The 16363-nt window shown below is 35.6% G+C and overlaps 2 protein-coding genes across 2 annotated transcripts; one reads left to right on the top strand and one right to left on the bottom strand.

Annotated features, from left to right (window-relative positions):
* Nucleotides 1-6123: 6123 nt before the first annotated feature.
* Nucleotides 6124-7134, bottom strand: LOC110683901. Its single transcript, XM_021860306.1, has one exon. It carries the CDS (start codon nt 7132-7134, stop codon nt 6124-6126), a length of 1011 nt encoding a protein of 336 aa, XP_021715998.1.
* Nucleotides 7135-13724: 6590 nt separating this feature from the next.
* LOC110683900 lies at nt 13725-15833 on the top strand. Its single transcript, XM_021860305.1, has 2 exons — nt 13725-13792; nt 15185-15833. Exons 1-2 carry the CDS (start codon nt 13725-13727, stop codon nt 15831-15833), a joined length of 717 nt encoding a protein of 238 aa, XP_021715997.1.
* The last annotated feature ends 530 nt before the right edge of the window (nt 15834-16363 follow it).

Here is a 16363-nt window from a genome sequence, read left to right as displayed (position 1 = left end):
TGAAGCAAAATATGGAGTGCTACTGTAGAAGCTGAAGTTGGTTAAAATTTAAATTGAATTTTCGTTGAAGTAATCAATTATGGCTTATTTCATATTACAATGAAACTGGTTAAAATCCATTGATGTGATGTGATTGTACGCTTCTCCCAAATTAATTCATTTTAAGGAGTTTTTCAAATAATGCCAATCAGTTTACACTTTATAAATAAACTACTTTTGATTATCCTTACTATGAAGGTGAGTTTTGTCAATGTTTTTATTGTTTTATTACTGTTAGGGACAAAGTGGGTTACCTTGTTTCATTATGTGTAGCTTTCTTATGACGGTTAGCTTAGCTTGAAGAAAACTTTGTTAAGTTTAGGGTTTTTAAAAGTCAGCTGCGTTTTTTGTTTAGCATTTTTCCATAATCAAATTCATAACCTTGCCTCTAATCATGCATTAAATTGGTATCAATAGTCTGGGTTTGTAAGCTTGTATTCACTGGATTTTGGCAGAAATCACTTTGCACTGCTACCATTGAGATGTGATGAAGCAGCTTATTTTGTTTTCTTTTATTATTTCTGGGATTAGTTTAATTAAATTATATACACCGTACTATTAATATGATGTTTTTGGATTCCTAAGTAAATAGGGGGGGGGGGGGAGTTACAGAATTTCGTCAAATCTCTGTTTACGGGTGGGCGCCTTACAAAATTGCGAAATTTTGATTGACATTGTCGTAGACTTGTAGGAAAAAATTAGGTTAGTTTTTTTTTTTTTTTTTTTTTTTTTTTTTTTTTTTTTTTTAATAAACTTTATAGTTTTGTTGCTTTGTTGAGTTCATTCACTTACACTAAAGATCTAGTGGGGGAATATTTTCTCGTATTAATATTTTGGTATTGAATTAGGAGTTGATTTTTTTTTTTTTTATTCTTTTTTTTTTTTTATATTCAGCTGCAGGTGTACCGTGCACCTAACTAACCCAAGGTTTGTTTTTTGCTATTTATTTGATGTTAAATGAAAAACAATTATCAAAATGAGAATAAAATACGTATGGGAGCACCATACACTTGAGTATATATGACAATATCTCATTAGGAGTAGGGATGTCAATGGGACGGGCGGGAATGTTGGTCTTCCCATCCCCACCTAATATTTTCATTCCCATCCCCTTGGCGGGTTCAATATTCATCCCCATCTCCGCCCTGGCGGGTACAACTCCAAAACCATCCACGCCTCCCCCCCCCCACTTGGATATTCATCCCCACCTTATCCCCACCAAAGACCCACGTAATACCCACCCAAGACCCACCTTATCTTCGTCTCTCAAATACACAATCCTACATAATTACTACGGATTATAATAATAAAAATAAATTCTTAAAATTACACACTTTTTTATTTATAATACAAGTATAGTACAAAGTATTATTCAAAAAAAAAAAAGTATAGTACAAAGTATTATAATTAATATTTTATTTCAAGTAATTATTTTATAAAATAGTATAGAAGTATATAATTTTGCTTTTAAAGATATATAGACGGGGTATGAGGTGGGTATGAAGTCGGGCGGGTGGGGCGCGGGGAGGGGGATGGGGCGGGTACAACTTAAAATCCACCCCCGCCCCATCACTTATGGCAGGTATGGTTTTTATCCCTATCCCTGCCCCACCACCCGCTAAACCAAGATCCATCCTCGCCCCATTGGGGCGGGGATGGGGCGGGTCTCCAACTTGACCCGCCCCACTGACATCCCTAATCAGGTGTTTGGGATGACTGGTGTGTCTTATCCAAATTACTATTTAAATTGGTTTAGGCTTTGTTTTTATTAATTGCGGTAGAAAGCTGCTTAATAGCCTGTTTTATATTAATAAAGAAGGAGCTAGACCTTAGGCAATTAGGCTGATTGGCAAAATTTTGTCAATCTGTCGTCCTTGTGGGCCCCAGTGTACCAGATATTGCTTTTATATTCACTTGTACTTCTCTTGCTAATTGACGTAAAATTACCGTTAATGTGGGCCAACCAAAGTCTCAAGAAACGTCGAAAAGCAAACGGTTAATTTAATATTTCAATCCAAAATACTACCTCCGGTCCATATTACTCGCAACTTTGGGGTATTATTTGTGAAATATAAAATATTTTAAAGTTGCGAGTAATTTGGACCGGAGGTAGTACATGTTCCTTGGGTTTAGCCAGTGACAACATTTTCATCCCAAATTGACATCTTCATTTAGATTTACTGGCAGATCCTCGTGAGTTTGGAAGATGACATAGGAGAAGGTTCATCGTGTCCACACAACTATAATTGCGTACTCGTAATCCCAGGTGTTAGGATTTCGGTATTTGTTTTTAAATTAGGTTTGTTTGTACAGATTAGTGTTGTTTAGATCTGTTTTTGGAATGTCGGGGTTAGCTGATTTGCTTAAAGTGTTTGTAATTTATAATTAGTATTCATCATGTGTTACGATATTTGAGCACCAATTATGGCATTTTGTAGAATAATATGGCAATTAGTGATTGCAATAAATTGCTCGGAGAATGCCGTGACATCATAATTAGTCGTGGAATAAAATTAAATTCAAGACCAGAAGGTTGCAGAAGATGATGTCGCAGTAAAATTCAATTACAAAAAATCAACACCATAGGTTGGAGAAGATGAAGTAGCAGTAAAAATAAATTAGGGCTTCAGATTGGGAAAGTGAAATACACGGTGTGAAATGGCTTGACTAACAAAGCCGTTAGTCAAGAACATGAACCAGAATCTACTGTTTGCTAACCTTCTTTGTGTGGTTACGTTTTTACTCTCTACTAAATATGTGAAAAGACGAAAGCATCCCCTGATGTACAAAATATGTTAATCAGGCTGATGAACTAGTATTTTCCCAATAAAGAAGATCTGGTTTCTTTAAATACAATGATGAAGGCATTTTTTAATGTGAGTTGAATGAAGAAATCGAGACTAGCAGGTCGAAACCTTGTCTACTCAATGGTTGGAGAAGAAAGATTCATTATTGACCTGCCTATGGGAATTGTGAGAAATTTTCAGCAACAAAGATCAAGATTTGAACTTGTTAGAACTTACATCCTCTGTTAGTTGATTTCTACTTTTAGCATTTATTCCTCACATAATAGAGAGAAGTAGTAGATAAATCACGAATTAATACTTTGAGTGAGTTGAAGATGCAATTAAGAAAATAGTTTGAATTAATCATCTTTGACAAGAATTTTAGTGTGTAATAAATTCACTAAATTGTTTGAAATATGCATGTTTTGTTATTTGTTGAAAAATTAAAGGAAATGAAGATTGAAAATAATCATAATACATGAAGGGTTTGATACCATTGATTTCTTATGAGGTAGAAACATCAAATTATGTATTCTTTGATGATGTCCTAAGGTTGGCGGAATAACTTTAGAAGCAGGATAATTGGGAAACTTCTTACGTCAGAGAGAGTAAAATATTATTCTTGACTAGTGTTATCCCATGGATGGTTGGTCAATACAGCCAAAGTATAAACCAAATAATAATTAATAAAATAAGTATATAAACCACACATCAATTAGTAATAAAATACTACCTCTGGTTCATTTTAGTTGCAACAATTTCCATTTTGGGGTGGTTCAAATTACTTGCAACAAATTTTTTTTTCCTTATTTGGTAACTTTTGTCCTGTAAAATGACATATATGCCCTTACTTTTTTCCTAATCTATTTTATTAATACTCCTAATTTCATTTGCTTAGTTTGATGATTTAATTAATTAATTTAACTACTCCCACCAAATTTACCCCCTTCCCCTTTAAATTCCTTCATCTCCCAACCATCTTCATTGAATCTGCATTCAATTCTGGAAAATGGTTGGGAGAATTAAATTCTGGAAATTTTTTCCAGAAATCACACCCCCTCTCAAACCCTACCTTTTTAAATCTCTCACTCTCGTCCTCTCTTATTCTCTCTCCTCTTCGCCTCCTCTTTCTCCTCAAAAAATCTGGGTTCTTTCCCCTTTCTCTCTCTTCATCTTCTGGGTTTTTTTTACAATGATTCACCTTAATTCACTCTTGAAATGTCTTCTTCTCAACCAAAAATAATAGATCTGGTAAGCCATGAGTCCCTTTCTTCTGGATCCACACGATCCCCACCTAAACCTGAGGCAACCATGTACATACCTCGTCTTGGTTCTGGTGTTATGAAGCCGCTCCGTCGTGCTTATGTAATTGCTAGGAGGAAGATTGTAGGGGCGAATCTTGTTGATTACATCTCAAGCGACGAGGATGAGAAGCCGACAAAGTTTTCCGGGTCAAAAAGGCCTGTTCCGCCACCTCACAGCCCAGATCGGAAGGTTGTTTCCACCAAAGAAGGTGGATCTGCTGCTGTGATGGTTGTTCCAGCTGCTTCACCACCACCAGACGCCAATTCTGAAACTAGGTCTTCTTTTTTCTAGGAGCTGACTGCCGGAGAAGTCCTTCAACCACTTGCTTCCCATCCCATGATGAGTGGGAGTACTTCTGGGACAAGCGCTGGTAAAAAGCGCCTGAGAGGCTTACCTCCAGGGGGGGGGGCAGGATCCAAATGACGTACTGGAGGCTTACCTCCGGATCTACTACCCTCAGTAGTCCCTTCCCCCATACTAGTTGGGCAGCGTAATTTCTAAAACTCTAATTAATCTTGTTCTTCTGTTCCAATTTATGGTTAATTATGCTATTAATGAGTCCCCTGTTCTTTGTTATGCCTAGTATGATAGTGTTGGTTCATTGGGTATGATTTGATGTGTTTCCCGTTATGTTTGGATATGTTGTTTGGGTATGAGTTGTTGGTTGTTTGGGTATGAATTGTTGTTTTTAAATGAATTGTTGAGTCCCCTGTTATGTTTGGATATGATTTTGGGGTATGAGTTGTTGGTTGTTTGGGTATGAATTGTTGATTTGGATATAAATTGATGAGTCCCCTGTTATGTTTGGTTATTATGTTTGGGTTTGAGATGTTGGTTGTTTGGTTATGAATTGTTGTTGGAATATGAACTGGTCTGTTGGTTGACTTGAGGAGTTGTGTTGGTGTGTTGGTTGACTGCTGGTATGATTTTGTTGATGAGTCCCCTTTCCTTGATGCATTGAGTCCCCCCCAGCTTGCATCAAATTGAATTCCATCCAAATGATGAAGGGACTCATCTGATAGCTATTTGAGTGTCATGACTGCTCTAGTTACCTCTTATTGAGGTTTCTATTGAGGTACCATGACTCATTGATGCCTTGAAAGAGAACTGTAACCCTTTCTAATGGATGATTAGTACCCAAAAAAGGTTGTGTTTCCATTAATAACAAAAGGTTGTGATTTGTACAAAACCAAACTAAAGTAGCATACAAGACTACCTAAGAATGTGTAACTTAAGTATGTACCAAAATACACCTAACCAATACCAACAAAAACAACAAAAAAACATGTTAAGATTGTACTGGTTATGTGTGGCAGTCTTTGGCTCACATGGTTTGATTGTGCTTCCTTATATTCTTCAATCTGCATCAACTTCCATTTGAAATTCATTTGCACTTGTACTTGGGATTGTGATTGAATCAAGATAGGAAACAACCTCTGCAATTAATTCCTTGTCTACCTAAAGCAAATCTGGTAAAATACCTTGCCTGTCTAGACTTCTTTTTTTCATGTGTGGTGGTGTATAGTTGTTTCCTCCTTTTCTTGTTAATACCTCAATCATGCATCACTGAAGTGTAATCCAACCGTATTTGTTCAACTCTGGATCAAATACTTTGAATGCTATTTCAACTTCTTTGATGAGATCAACTAAGTTCTAAGGGAATGACTGATACTGCAGTGATTGAATGACATTGAATAATCCTAAGTCTAGAACATTCATGTCTGGTGATTGAGCTGGTTGAAAAACAAATTATATGTTGAATCCATATGCTTGACATGCTTCTTGAAATTCTAGATCTTGTGGTATTTTGTGAGGTCTAGCATTGTCCCATTGAATAGTTATGTCCTTGGGAAGCTGTGGTGGCCATTGTTCATGTATTGTTGGCAACACATTTTTTTTTTTTGGTGTTTAGAGAGCCACAAGGGCGGGGTGAGAATCGATCCTAGGATCTCCTAGAAATCGGGAGGGAAGCTCTAACCACTTGAGCTATCCCTCACTCTCTTGTTGGCAACACATGATTAAGTAGCATGTTCCTTATTGCTTCCTTGTTAATACTCTGGACTGCCTTAGCCTCTATGGTTCCCTTGTCTCTGTTTTTACTCTTTTTCTTTGCTTTCTCATACTTGACAAAAGGGAAAAGACCATACTTCTCATCATGTAATAATTGTTTGTTTGCATCATACAATGGTTTCCCAATCATGCCCATAAACATAGCCTTTATCTTAAACCTTATGGAAAGTTGTGCTCTGTATGGATTGTCTTCTGTTGGAAGAAGATAGAATGTCCTTGTTTCAGGGTTTATAAAAAACCACTTTTCATCAATGTGTATCCATTGTTGCATGTCTTCAAATGAAGAGTCCCCTTCTGCTGGAATTGGGGTAATGTGAATCAGAACCCATTTCATTCTTGCTATTTTATATTGGTCAGTGAGTGCTGGTTTGTTTGTGCTTGTGTGTGTTCTCAGTCTACCCCTTTTCCTTAACCTGTGAATAGCAGACTTAGACACATGAAGTGCTGCATCATATCCTCTTTCAGTTTGTCTTTTGTACAAAGGCACAAATGTTAAGAATTCATCAGTGTACTCCTTTAGTTTTCTGCCAACAATACCTATTTTTTTGGTCCTAACATCTACAGCATTGCCTTCTAAAACGTGTTGCTTAATTACCTTAAACCATCTTGTTGTTGTTGATCTATGCACATGATGCTTTCTGGCCAAACTGGATAAAAATCCTCTTGGCAAAGAGTCCCCCTCCATATTGAGCATGATCTCATCAACTAGTTGGCGCTTTTCTTCCACTGTCATTTCTCTGCTTTGTCTGCCATACATATGCAGTGGACCATGTAGTTCACCATCATCATCTGCATTATAACCAGCTTCTTCTTCTGAGTTGCTGTTGTCTTCTTCAGTTTCTTCTTCTGTGAAATGATGCCATGCTGCCATTGTCTGCTCCTCATTGTACAGTTGATTTTCATTAAAAAAGAGTTCTTCAAAGAACTCTTCCATGAGTCCCTTACCTTTTTTTTTCAGGCTGTCTGAAGGTGATGAAGTGGTGGTTGGAATTTTTTGGATGGTCTTCAACGGAGCCTAGAAGAACTGAACATGGATGCTGCTTTTGTTTAACTTAGCACTGTGAATTTAGGCTAGTTTTAAACTAATTGTAGGCTTTTGTAATTTGTAGGCTTGTGTTTTGTGAACAATGAATTATTCACCCTAAACCCCCAAACCCCTTCCTGATCTGTCTTTTGGTTGAAAAACAAACTGTTTGTGCTTTGAAAATTCCCCTTTTTATAAGGGGAATTGATTTGAATGTTAAGAAAACAGGTTTTGGGGTATTTTGGCAAAAATTCTGAATTTCCCTTGAAAATTTGGGAGGAAAATTCGTGGGAAACAAAAAAAAAGGGAAGTCCCTCTTAAAATTGGCTGGAAATTTAGGAGGGAATTCCCACCCATGTGAAAAGTCAGATTTTTTTGGGTGGGAAAACTCCACCTCACCAAACTTTCCCACTTGTTTTACTTTATTAAAAAAGGGGACCACATGCTTTCCCTCCTTTTTAACTCCCTTAATTACTTAATCTTCACATGCATTAAGCCCCTTAAAAGTTTTGCCTAGGTTTGCGTAAAGTTGTACTTTGTTGCAACTAAAATGAACCGGAGGTAGTAAAAATAATAATAATAATAATAATAATAATAATAATAAATAAATAAATAAATAAATAAAAATAAAAAGTTATACTCGTATTAATTTATATGTTTTACTGCAAAGCTTGGTGGAGTTGGTAGGAAACTCAACTTGTGACTTTGAGGTCATGAGTTTGAGCCCCACCAACTACAAAATGCTTGGGAGTAGAGGGATTTTACCTCCCCCCTTTATTCTCAAACGATAACCTGCGGAGTTAGGCTGGCTAAAAGAGGTACCAGCTCAATAGAGTCCTTCATCTTAACAAAAGTTATACTCATAATTAATTTATACATTCAAAAAATTATCGAATCTTACAATAGAATGAAATAAATATAACTAATATTTCACAATTCAATTGAAGCAAAAATCGATCAACTTAATAATGAGTAATGACTCGTGCAACTAATTAAGCATTAGGAAAATTCCACCTTTTGAGCATCGTAGATTAATAATCCCACCTTTGGGATTCTTTTTAATAATCCCACCTTTGATATCAATCTGCTAAAAATAGTCCCATGTGACTAGTAACCGGTTGAAGAGGTATTTTTTTTATTTAAGTTTATTTTACACGTGTAACAATTTAATTTGTCCAAAATTAAAAAAATAAAATAAACATTAAAAAAATCAAATAAAAAAACCCACCACCACCAACTGAGTTTCAGCCACCACCATCCCCACACACCACCAAAACCCAGCCCGAAACCATCGCCCAATCCAGCCCGAAACCACTGCCACCAAGACACCACTGTGGCACTGCGCCGACTAGGAACCAAAACCAGCCAGCCTAACCCCAAATGCCCTTTGAAAAATCAGCACCCACCAAACCAATTAATCCCTTCGAAAAATCGCAACCCCTTCGAAAACTGCGTGAATCGAGATTAGGGAAGGACAGAGAGGTCGGAATGGGGGATAGGGAAGGCTGACGCGATCGAAAAAGGGATGGAGGACGGTGAGGGGTTGGTATCGCGACGGGATCGAAAGGGGTTTTCGAGGGGAGGGGGCTGGTGGTGGCTCGCTTCGCTTTTGTTGCGGATCTGGGTTTACGAGGGAAGGGGTGAGTCGAGACACGGCGCCGGAGCAGGAGTTGTCGTCGGAGGTTGGGTGCTGGAGTCGTGGGGCTGGTGGTGGCTTGGGCAACTGGTGGGTGGTGGATGGTTTTATTTTTATTTATTTATTTTTCTTATAAAATACTTCACGTTTTTAAAATTTTATTTTATTTTTATTTTTTTAACCAATCATAAGCCACCACGTGTCAAGTAACTTGTTATAACAGGTTACTTGAGCGGTTGGGACTATTTACAGTGGATTGATATCAAAGGTGGGATTATTAAAAAGAATCCCAAAGGTGGGATTATTAAAAAGAATCCCAAAGGTGGGATTATTAATCTCCGATGCTCAAAAGGTGGAATTATTAAAAAGAATCCCAAAGGTGGGATTATTAATCTCCGATGCTCAAAAGGTGGGATTATTCTCATCAATTTTTCCTAAGCATTATACACCACTAAAGAATGAAACAACAAGTTCATTGAAATAAAAACCTTATTTAACACCAAATTACAAAGAAAAATTTGCACCACGAAACAAATTTCCTGGGCATCTAAAACGTATACATTTTTGTCAAAAAAAAAAAGTATATAGATTAATATTAATGATTTAGGGCCTGTTCACTTCAGCTTAATTTCAGTTCAGCTCCAATTAGTTCAGTTCAGCTCTGTAGACACCCATTTGTGTCTCCCCAAAACCAAACCTAGTGTTGAGTACCTTTCGCGTCGAATCATAATCGAATGAAGTGAAAGTGTGGAAAGTTTAGTGTTGCGGAAAGTTTTAATTTCTTTTCTCTTCTCTTTGTTTCTGAAAACTTATTTTAAGAAAACAGCCAATCTTGTTTGTTTGGTCCATGATATAGGTCCAATAATGGTGTAGTTGGATGGGGCTTGACAAGAGCTTTCCAACGATATATTATAAGCCCAATTCCGATGAATATTGAGGAAGTTATGGCCAATTTACTAAACTGGGCCCGGTTTGAGCATTATGCGGCCCAATGATCTAGGGGAGGGTCTAATATGATTTATCATTCCTAATGCAATTAGGAATGGTTTTAGTCTTCTAGATTCTTCTAGAAAGTTCTTTTCATTCCTAATTCAATTAGCATTGATAAATTAACTTTTGTCGACTTTTCAGAGTTTTAATTAAAATCAAAAAGCATTTTTGAGGAAAATACGATTTTATCCTCCCGTACGGCAATTTTTATCTGATTTTGAGAAAACGCGTAATTTTTCAAATCAGCGCCAAACGCCAGCTGTAGCGCCTGGCGCTACGCTTGGCGCCAGTGTTGGCGCCTGGTGCCATCAGCCAGCGTTGGCGGTGGTTCTGTTTTTTGTGCGCCAGACTCTGTTTTAATAATTTTATCTTTTTGGCTGATTTTCTTTATAAATAATGTCGTAAAAACTCCGTTTTCATTCACCTACAACCAGTTTTAACCAGTTTCATCAACAATCATCTATTCACCAACTCTCATCAGATTCTCTTGATTACTCTCTCTCTCTCTTTTCTAAACTAGCTTTTACATACAAAATTCCGCATTAATTAGATTTAGACACACCTAGCCACTTTCGAAGTTGCCTTCGCCCTAGACATGAAAGGTTTAATTTTTGAGGGTTTGGTCCCAAATCTCTCTTTCAATTATGTAATTTAATTGTTTTGATTATTATTTTCCTTGAAGTTACTAACGTGTGTATTTTGTTGTTAGAAAAAGGTACGAGGCATCAAAGTAAGTACTTTAATGGTTTTTATTGATGTTATGATGTAGAAATCATGCTTAGATTGTTATTTTAATTCCTAGTATCATGTCTATGGTAACTTTAATATTAAGTATGATTAAAAGTATGATGCCTCTTATGTTCTTCCTAATATTTATGATTGTTAGTATCATGTTAGGGTTAAAGATTTGATTTTTAATGCTTAGTGACATACTAGGGTTTATTATTAATCTTGTTAGTATCATGCCTAGGATCTTGCTATTATTATGCTTTAATGTTGATATGATTATTTTAATTATGATTTATGATTATGATTTTATGATTGTAGTCGTTATAATTTATGATTATTATTATTATTATTATTATTATTATTATTATTTTGATGATGATTATTTTATTTATGATTATATTTTCATAATTATTATTGTTATTATGATGATGATTATTATTATGTTGCTTGATGATATATTTATGTTGTGATTGCTTGATCACCTTTTATGCATGTTTAAAGGGAATTGGTACTTGTAATCACGCTTAATAAGATATTAATAATCTTGTTAGGGTTAATGTGATTATAATTCAAGTGATCGCCAATAATAGATTTATTTGTGCATTATATTCAACCAACATAGATAAACAGGTTTAGGGTTAATCCTATTGATTGTATGTTAGTCAGAAAGCGCACATGAATACTATCAGAATAAAGTAGAGGCCTATTATTAGGGCAGGTTCAATCTCTTTTAGGTTGAATTTGTACCTTCATCCCCGAACCCTTATTTGGTTCAAGACCTTATGGAGTTGACGATCTCTTGGATCGTTAAGGGGTGTAACCTTCACCTCGTGAACGGTTTACAAGTTCCTAAAAAACTTGTTGGTGATTCTTTTGGTCTATCTTCTTTCCCTTTGGGCGCCACCGTACTTTAGTGTATGATCACAGTGGGGTTCAAGCAAAGGGGATTAACGCTTGAAATTTATTCCCCACAAGCTCCTAATTTCCTTCTCTCATAAAATATTCATTTTAGCTCAATTCAATAGCTCCAATCAGTTCAATTTAGTTTAGTTCAGTTCAGCTCATTTCAGTAAATGAGAACATACCCTTAAACTGCACATTCATCTTATATACGGAGTAGCAACATTTCCCACACATATTTACTAAAATAGCAAACACAATCACATATTAATTTTAATATATTAACTATTACTAAAAAATAAGATGCTCACATCACCATTGCTCGCATGTCGCTCTCTTAATTAACCCGCTTAAATATTTTGTTTGAAAAGCTATCATATTTAACATTTTTGAAATTTAAATATTAGAAACTTATACGTTACAACTTAAACCTATCAATTTATCGTAGAAAGTTGAAACAATTTTAAATAGCACACTAATAAATGACATCCTACATTGACTGTAAATTAGATGACTTATATATGTCTTTTTCTCTATTTGGTGAATTAATACTTTGGTATTTTAGTGGTTAAACCTTGATGGTTCACCCCCCCTAGTTGTATCGATCCTCTTATGTATATATGACTTTTGCTCTATTTTTATATATATATATATATATATATATATATATATATATATATATATATATATATATATATATATATATATATATAATTACTCCGTACTTCATCAAAAAAAATGTTATTACTCCGTATATGACTAGTATAAGTAAACTATTTTTTTTGATAAACATATAGTTGGTCAGGCACCACCAGGACCATGAGTGGCTCCACCACTATATGTGCCCTGATGTTGCATGATTACACACTACTAGAAATAGGCTAAATTTCGAAAAGTAATTTCCGATGGAATATTCTGTTGGAAAATAATTTTTCGAGGAAATAAAATTCGGTCGGAAACTAAATAATAACAAAACAGACTCATTCACTTCTCTGACTAATTCACGAAAGGGAAGAGAGAGAAAGAACGAAAGGGGAAGAGAGAGAAAGAACGAAAGGGAGAAAGAGAAAGAGGAAGATCTGGCGCCGCCACCGCCATCGCCCACCGACAGTAAGTTAGTTGTTTTTTTTTTTGTAAACCCTAACCCCAACTAACTCCTGACCAGCCACCACCCTCCCCCTGAGGAAGATCCGGCGTCGCCACCACCTTTTTCCCGTCTACCAGCCGCCGCTTCGCCACCAACGGTAAGTGAATTTTGGTCTAATTTTTTTTTATTGATTTTGTTTTTCGGTAAACCCTAACCCCACCACATTGTGACCAGCCACCACCATCCCCTTGTGTCTCCCGTGGCCGTTCTCCCGTCCATCCACCGCCGTTTGTCGGCCGATTGTAAGTACTGTTGTTGTTTTTTGTTTTTTTTAAAAAAAACCCTAACCCTAACCCTAACCTGTTTTGGTTTGACAGGGACCACCACCACCTTTGCGTCGGCGACAAAAACCACCACCATCTCTAACCTACGGCCACTGTGTAGAAGGTGGTAAGTCTTGTTGTTCTTAAATTTTTTTTTAAAAACAGTATAATTAAATCTCACACCATAAACTCTAAATCATTTTCAATAAAAAGTGCAGATCTAGAGGTTAGTGACATTAGAAAACCCTAAAATTCTTAGTTTTGTTGATACATGACATGTTAGTGAAATATAGAAATATAATTGTATATAGAAATATGTTAGTTTAGTTTATTTTAATTATGTATGTTAGTTTATTTGGTTAAAAATAGGCATTAGTTTTGTTTATTTTGAAAAAAAACATATGTTATTGTAGTTAAATTAAGCTTAATTATATATGTTAATTTATTTGGTTAAAAATAGGCATTAGTTTAGTTTATTTTGAAAAAAAAAATATGTTAGTTTAGTTTATTTTTTTTTAATTATGTATGTCAGTTTATTTGGTTAAAAATAAGCTTTAGTTTAGTTTACTTTGATAAAAATAATATTTTATTTTAGTTTATTTAATTAATTAAACTAAAATAACATATTATTTGCATTTCCATGACACTTTGATGGATAATGTATAATCAATACGCTTTGTGACTAATGTGATTATACATACATTTGCGTGAGTGACATTATATATAAACCCTAAAATTCTTAGTTTAGTTGATACATGACATGTTAGTGAAATATAGAAATATAATTGTATATAGAAATATGTTAGTTTAGTTTATTTTAAATATTCGGAGTGAAATGGAAGCTGAGATGCAAACCCGAATTCAAGCTGAAGTGGCCGAAATAGAGAGGGGAGCCCAGGAGAGGTGGGATGAGTTCATGAGTCGATTCGCCAGCAACGACACATGTTCCACCATTTAGCCTCAGCATCGAGACCCTAGGGACGACCCGGGTAGTGGAAGAGCAGGCCAGGGTACCTCGGCAATTGTTTAGCCTAACTTAGGTTTATCTAGTATGGACATGTAGTTAATCTAAATTATGTAGCTTTTGATTATATTTCCGCTCTTGTGGAAATGACTACATATTATGTAGCTTTTGATTATGTTCAACTAGGGGCATATCTTTTGTGGAAATATATATAAAAATATTTCCGTAATTCGATTATGATTTAAATTTTAACAGGAATTAGGTGCAGGAGTATAGGTTTTGAATGTTGCAATTTATTTTTGAAAATACAATCTGAATTTGTAGAAATGATCACTGATTTCCGACAGAAATTATATGGCATAAGACGTCAAAAATGAACCTGTTGCGACGGAATAATTGGATGTGAAATCCATCGCAAAATTTAATTATTGCAAGGGAATATAAATTCGTCGCAAATTTGCGATGGATATTTTCGTCGAAATATTGCGACTGAATAATATTTCCTCGTAATTTTTAAATTTTGCGATCTACGACGACCACAGACCACCAACGCACCTTTTTGCTGTAGAGCTAGTCCTCAATCTCCTGCCTGCCGCACGCACGCCGCCACACCGCCTGGCGCCACCGACCGGAGTGATCGAGACATCGAGTGAGTGACTTGTGACCATCGACTGAAGCAGAGCAACTAAACAAGGTATTGTTGCATACTTTGATAGTTTGATTTGTTTCAGATTTGATTGTATTATTTGTATTCAAATGAAGTGAAAATCTGTATACTTGATTGGATATTTGAATTGCTGATTTTTTTTGTTATTTATTAAATGATTTTCAGAATGAAGCGGAAGCGTATAAATAAAATGTATATTATCGCTAGTTTCTTCACTAAATGTAATCCTTCAATTCAACAAAACTCTTCTCCAAGTGAATAAATTTCCACTCTACATCATGCTAGTGAACGACATACCTCTTCCACACACAATTCACCTCAAATTTCCCCTCAAAGATCACCTCAAAATAGCTGACCTCAAATTTCCACTCATAACTCCCCTCAAAATGAAGTGGAAGAATCTTGTCCTCTTAATGTTTTGAGAGATGGTGTTATATTAAGTGAAAATGATCTTGCTAATCTTTATTATTATTAATTCAACATTCTTTGTCTTACTCTCAAGTTAGGGGTCAGGGGTATGACGGGGCAAGTTCAATTAATGGCCTTAGACCTTAATAGAGAAAGAATGTAAACAAGCATACTTTGTTCATTGCTTTGCTCACCAACTTTAGCGGACCCAAGTTGCACTTGCTAGAAAGAATCATGATTCTGCTTGGATATTTAGTGACATGCTTGCACCTCTCTTGAATCTTGTGGGATGCTCACCAAAGAGAAAAGAATTTCTTCGTGAAAAACAAGCTCAAGTAGTTGTTGATGCATTATCCCTAGGTGAACTTGAAACGGGTTCGGGTTTAAATCAAGAATGGGGGTTAAGAAGACCTTGTGACACTCGTTGGGGTTACCACTTTAAAACAATTGTAAATGAGTTGGATATATTTCTTGCGATCCTTGGCTCACTTGATGAGATTGCTAAAGCTGCTGAAGCAAAATATATGAAAGATGATTTTAACAGAGCACAAAGTATTATTGGTTGGTTAATGACTTTTGATTTTGTGTTTATGGCTCACTTAATAGTTGTTGTATTTGCAATTACAAATGAGTTGAATGTTGCTTTGCAAAAACATGAGCAAGATATTGTTAATGCAATGGCCATGGTTAACGCAAACAAGACTAATTTGCAAGAGTTGAGGGAAGGGATTCCCTTATGGAGAAGATCTTGTATGTATTTCACAACCAAATATGAGATTGAGGTTTCAGATATGGCTGCGTCATGTATTGTTCCCGGAAGAAGGATGTTCGGAGGTAAGCATCCGGGGGTGTCTAATCTTCATCATTTTCGAGTTGAGGTGTTTATAAGTGTCATTGATCTTTAGTTACAAGAGCTTGAAAATCGATTTCCCGAGATAAGTAAAGAACTTCTTGTGTGTATGTCCTGTTTTAGTCCAGCTAATCAGATCTCTTCTTTTGACAAATCCAAATTGACCAAGCTAGGAACATTATTCTATCCAAATGAATTTTCAAGCTCGAAATTGATTTACTTTGAACACACATGCACCTCAAAAATTTATTGTCGCCGTTAGATAAGATGAAAGGTTTTTGAATTTGAAGAGTCTTACTAAGTTATCAAATAAACTCGTTGAGATGGGATTGTACAAAAAACATAGTAGAATATACTTGCTTTTGAAGTTGGTGTTGTTTCTCCCCGTTGCAACTGCAAGTGTTGAAAGAGTATTTTTTGGTATGATGGTCATGAAAGATAAATTGCGTAATAGCATGGGAAATCAAATGTTGAATGATTATTTGACTTTTTTTTCTAGAAAGTGATTTGTTTTCCACTGTCAAAATAGATAACATTATAGATCGATATCAAAAAATGAAAACTCCTCGTGAATAACAATTGTAA

Source organism: Chenopodium quinoa, unplaced genomic scaffold (genome assembly GCF_001683475.1).
Source record: "Chenopodium quinoa cultivar QQ74 unplaced genomic scaffold, ASM168347v1, whole genome shotgun sequence".
NCBI classification, from domain to species: domain Eukaryota; kingdom Viridiplantae; phylum Streptophyta; class Magnoliopsida; order Caryophyllales; family Amaranthaceae; genus Chenopodium; species Chenopodium quinoa.
This window is presented reverse-complemented; position numbering and strand designations above follow the sequence as displayed.

Bases quoted from the DNA above. Each gene is read 5' to 3' on its own strand.
- LOC110683901 (XM_021860306.1), bottom strand. From the start codon at position 7,134: ATGGAAGAGTTCTTTGAAGAACTCTTTTTTAATGAAAATCAACTGTAC.
- LOC110683900 (XM_021860305.1), top strand. From the start codon at position 13,725: ATGGAAGCTGAGATGCAAACCCGAATTCAAGCTGAAGTGGCCGAAATA. The intron at 13,793-15,184 runs GTGGGATGAGTT...TTGGATATTTAG, and splicing joins GAGAGGGGAGCCCAGGAGAG to TGACATGCTTGCACCTCTCT.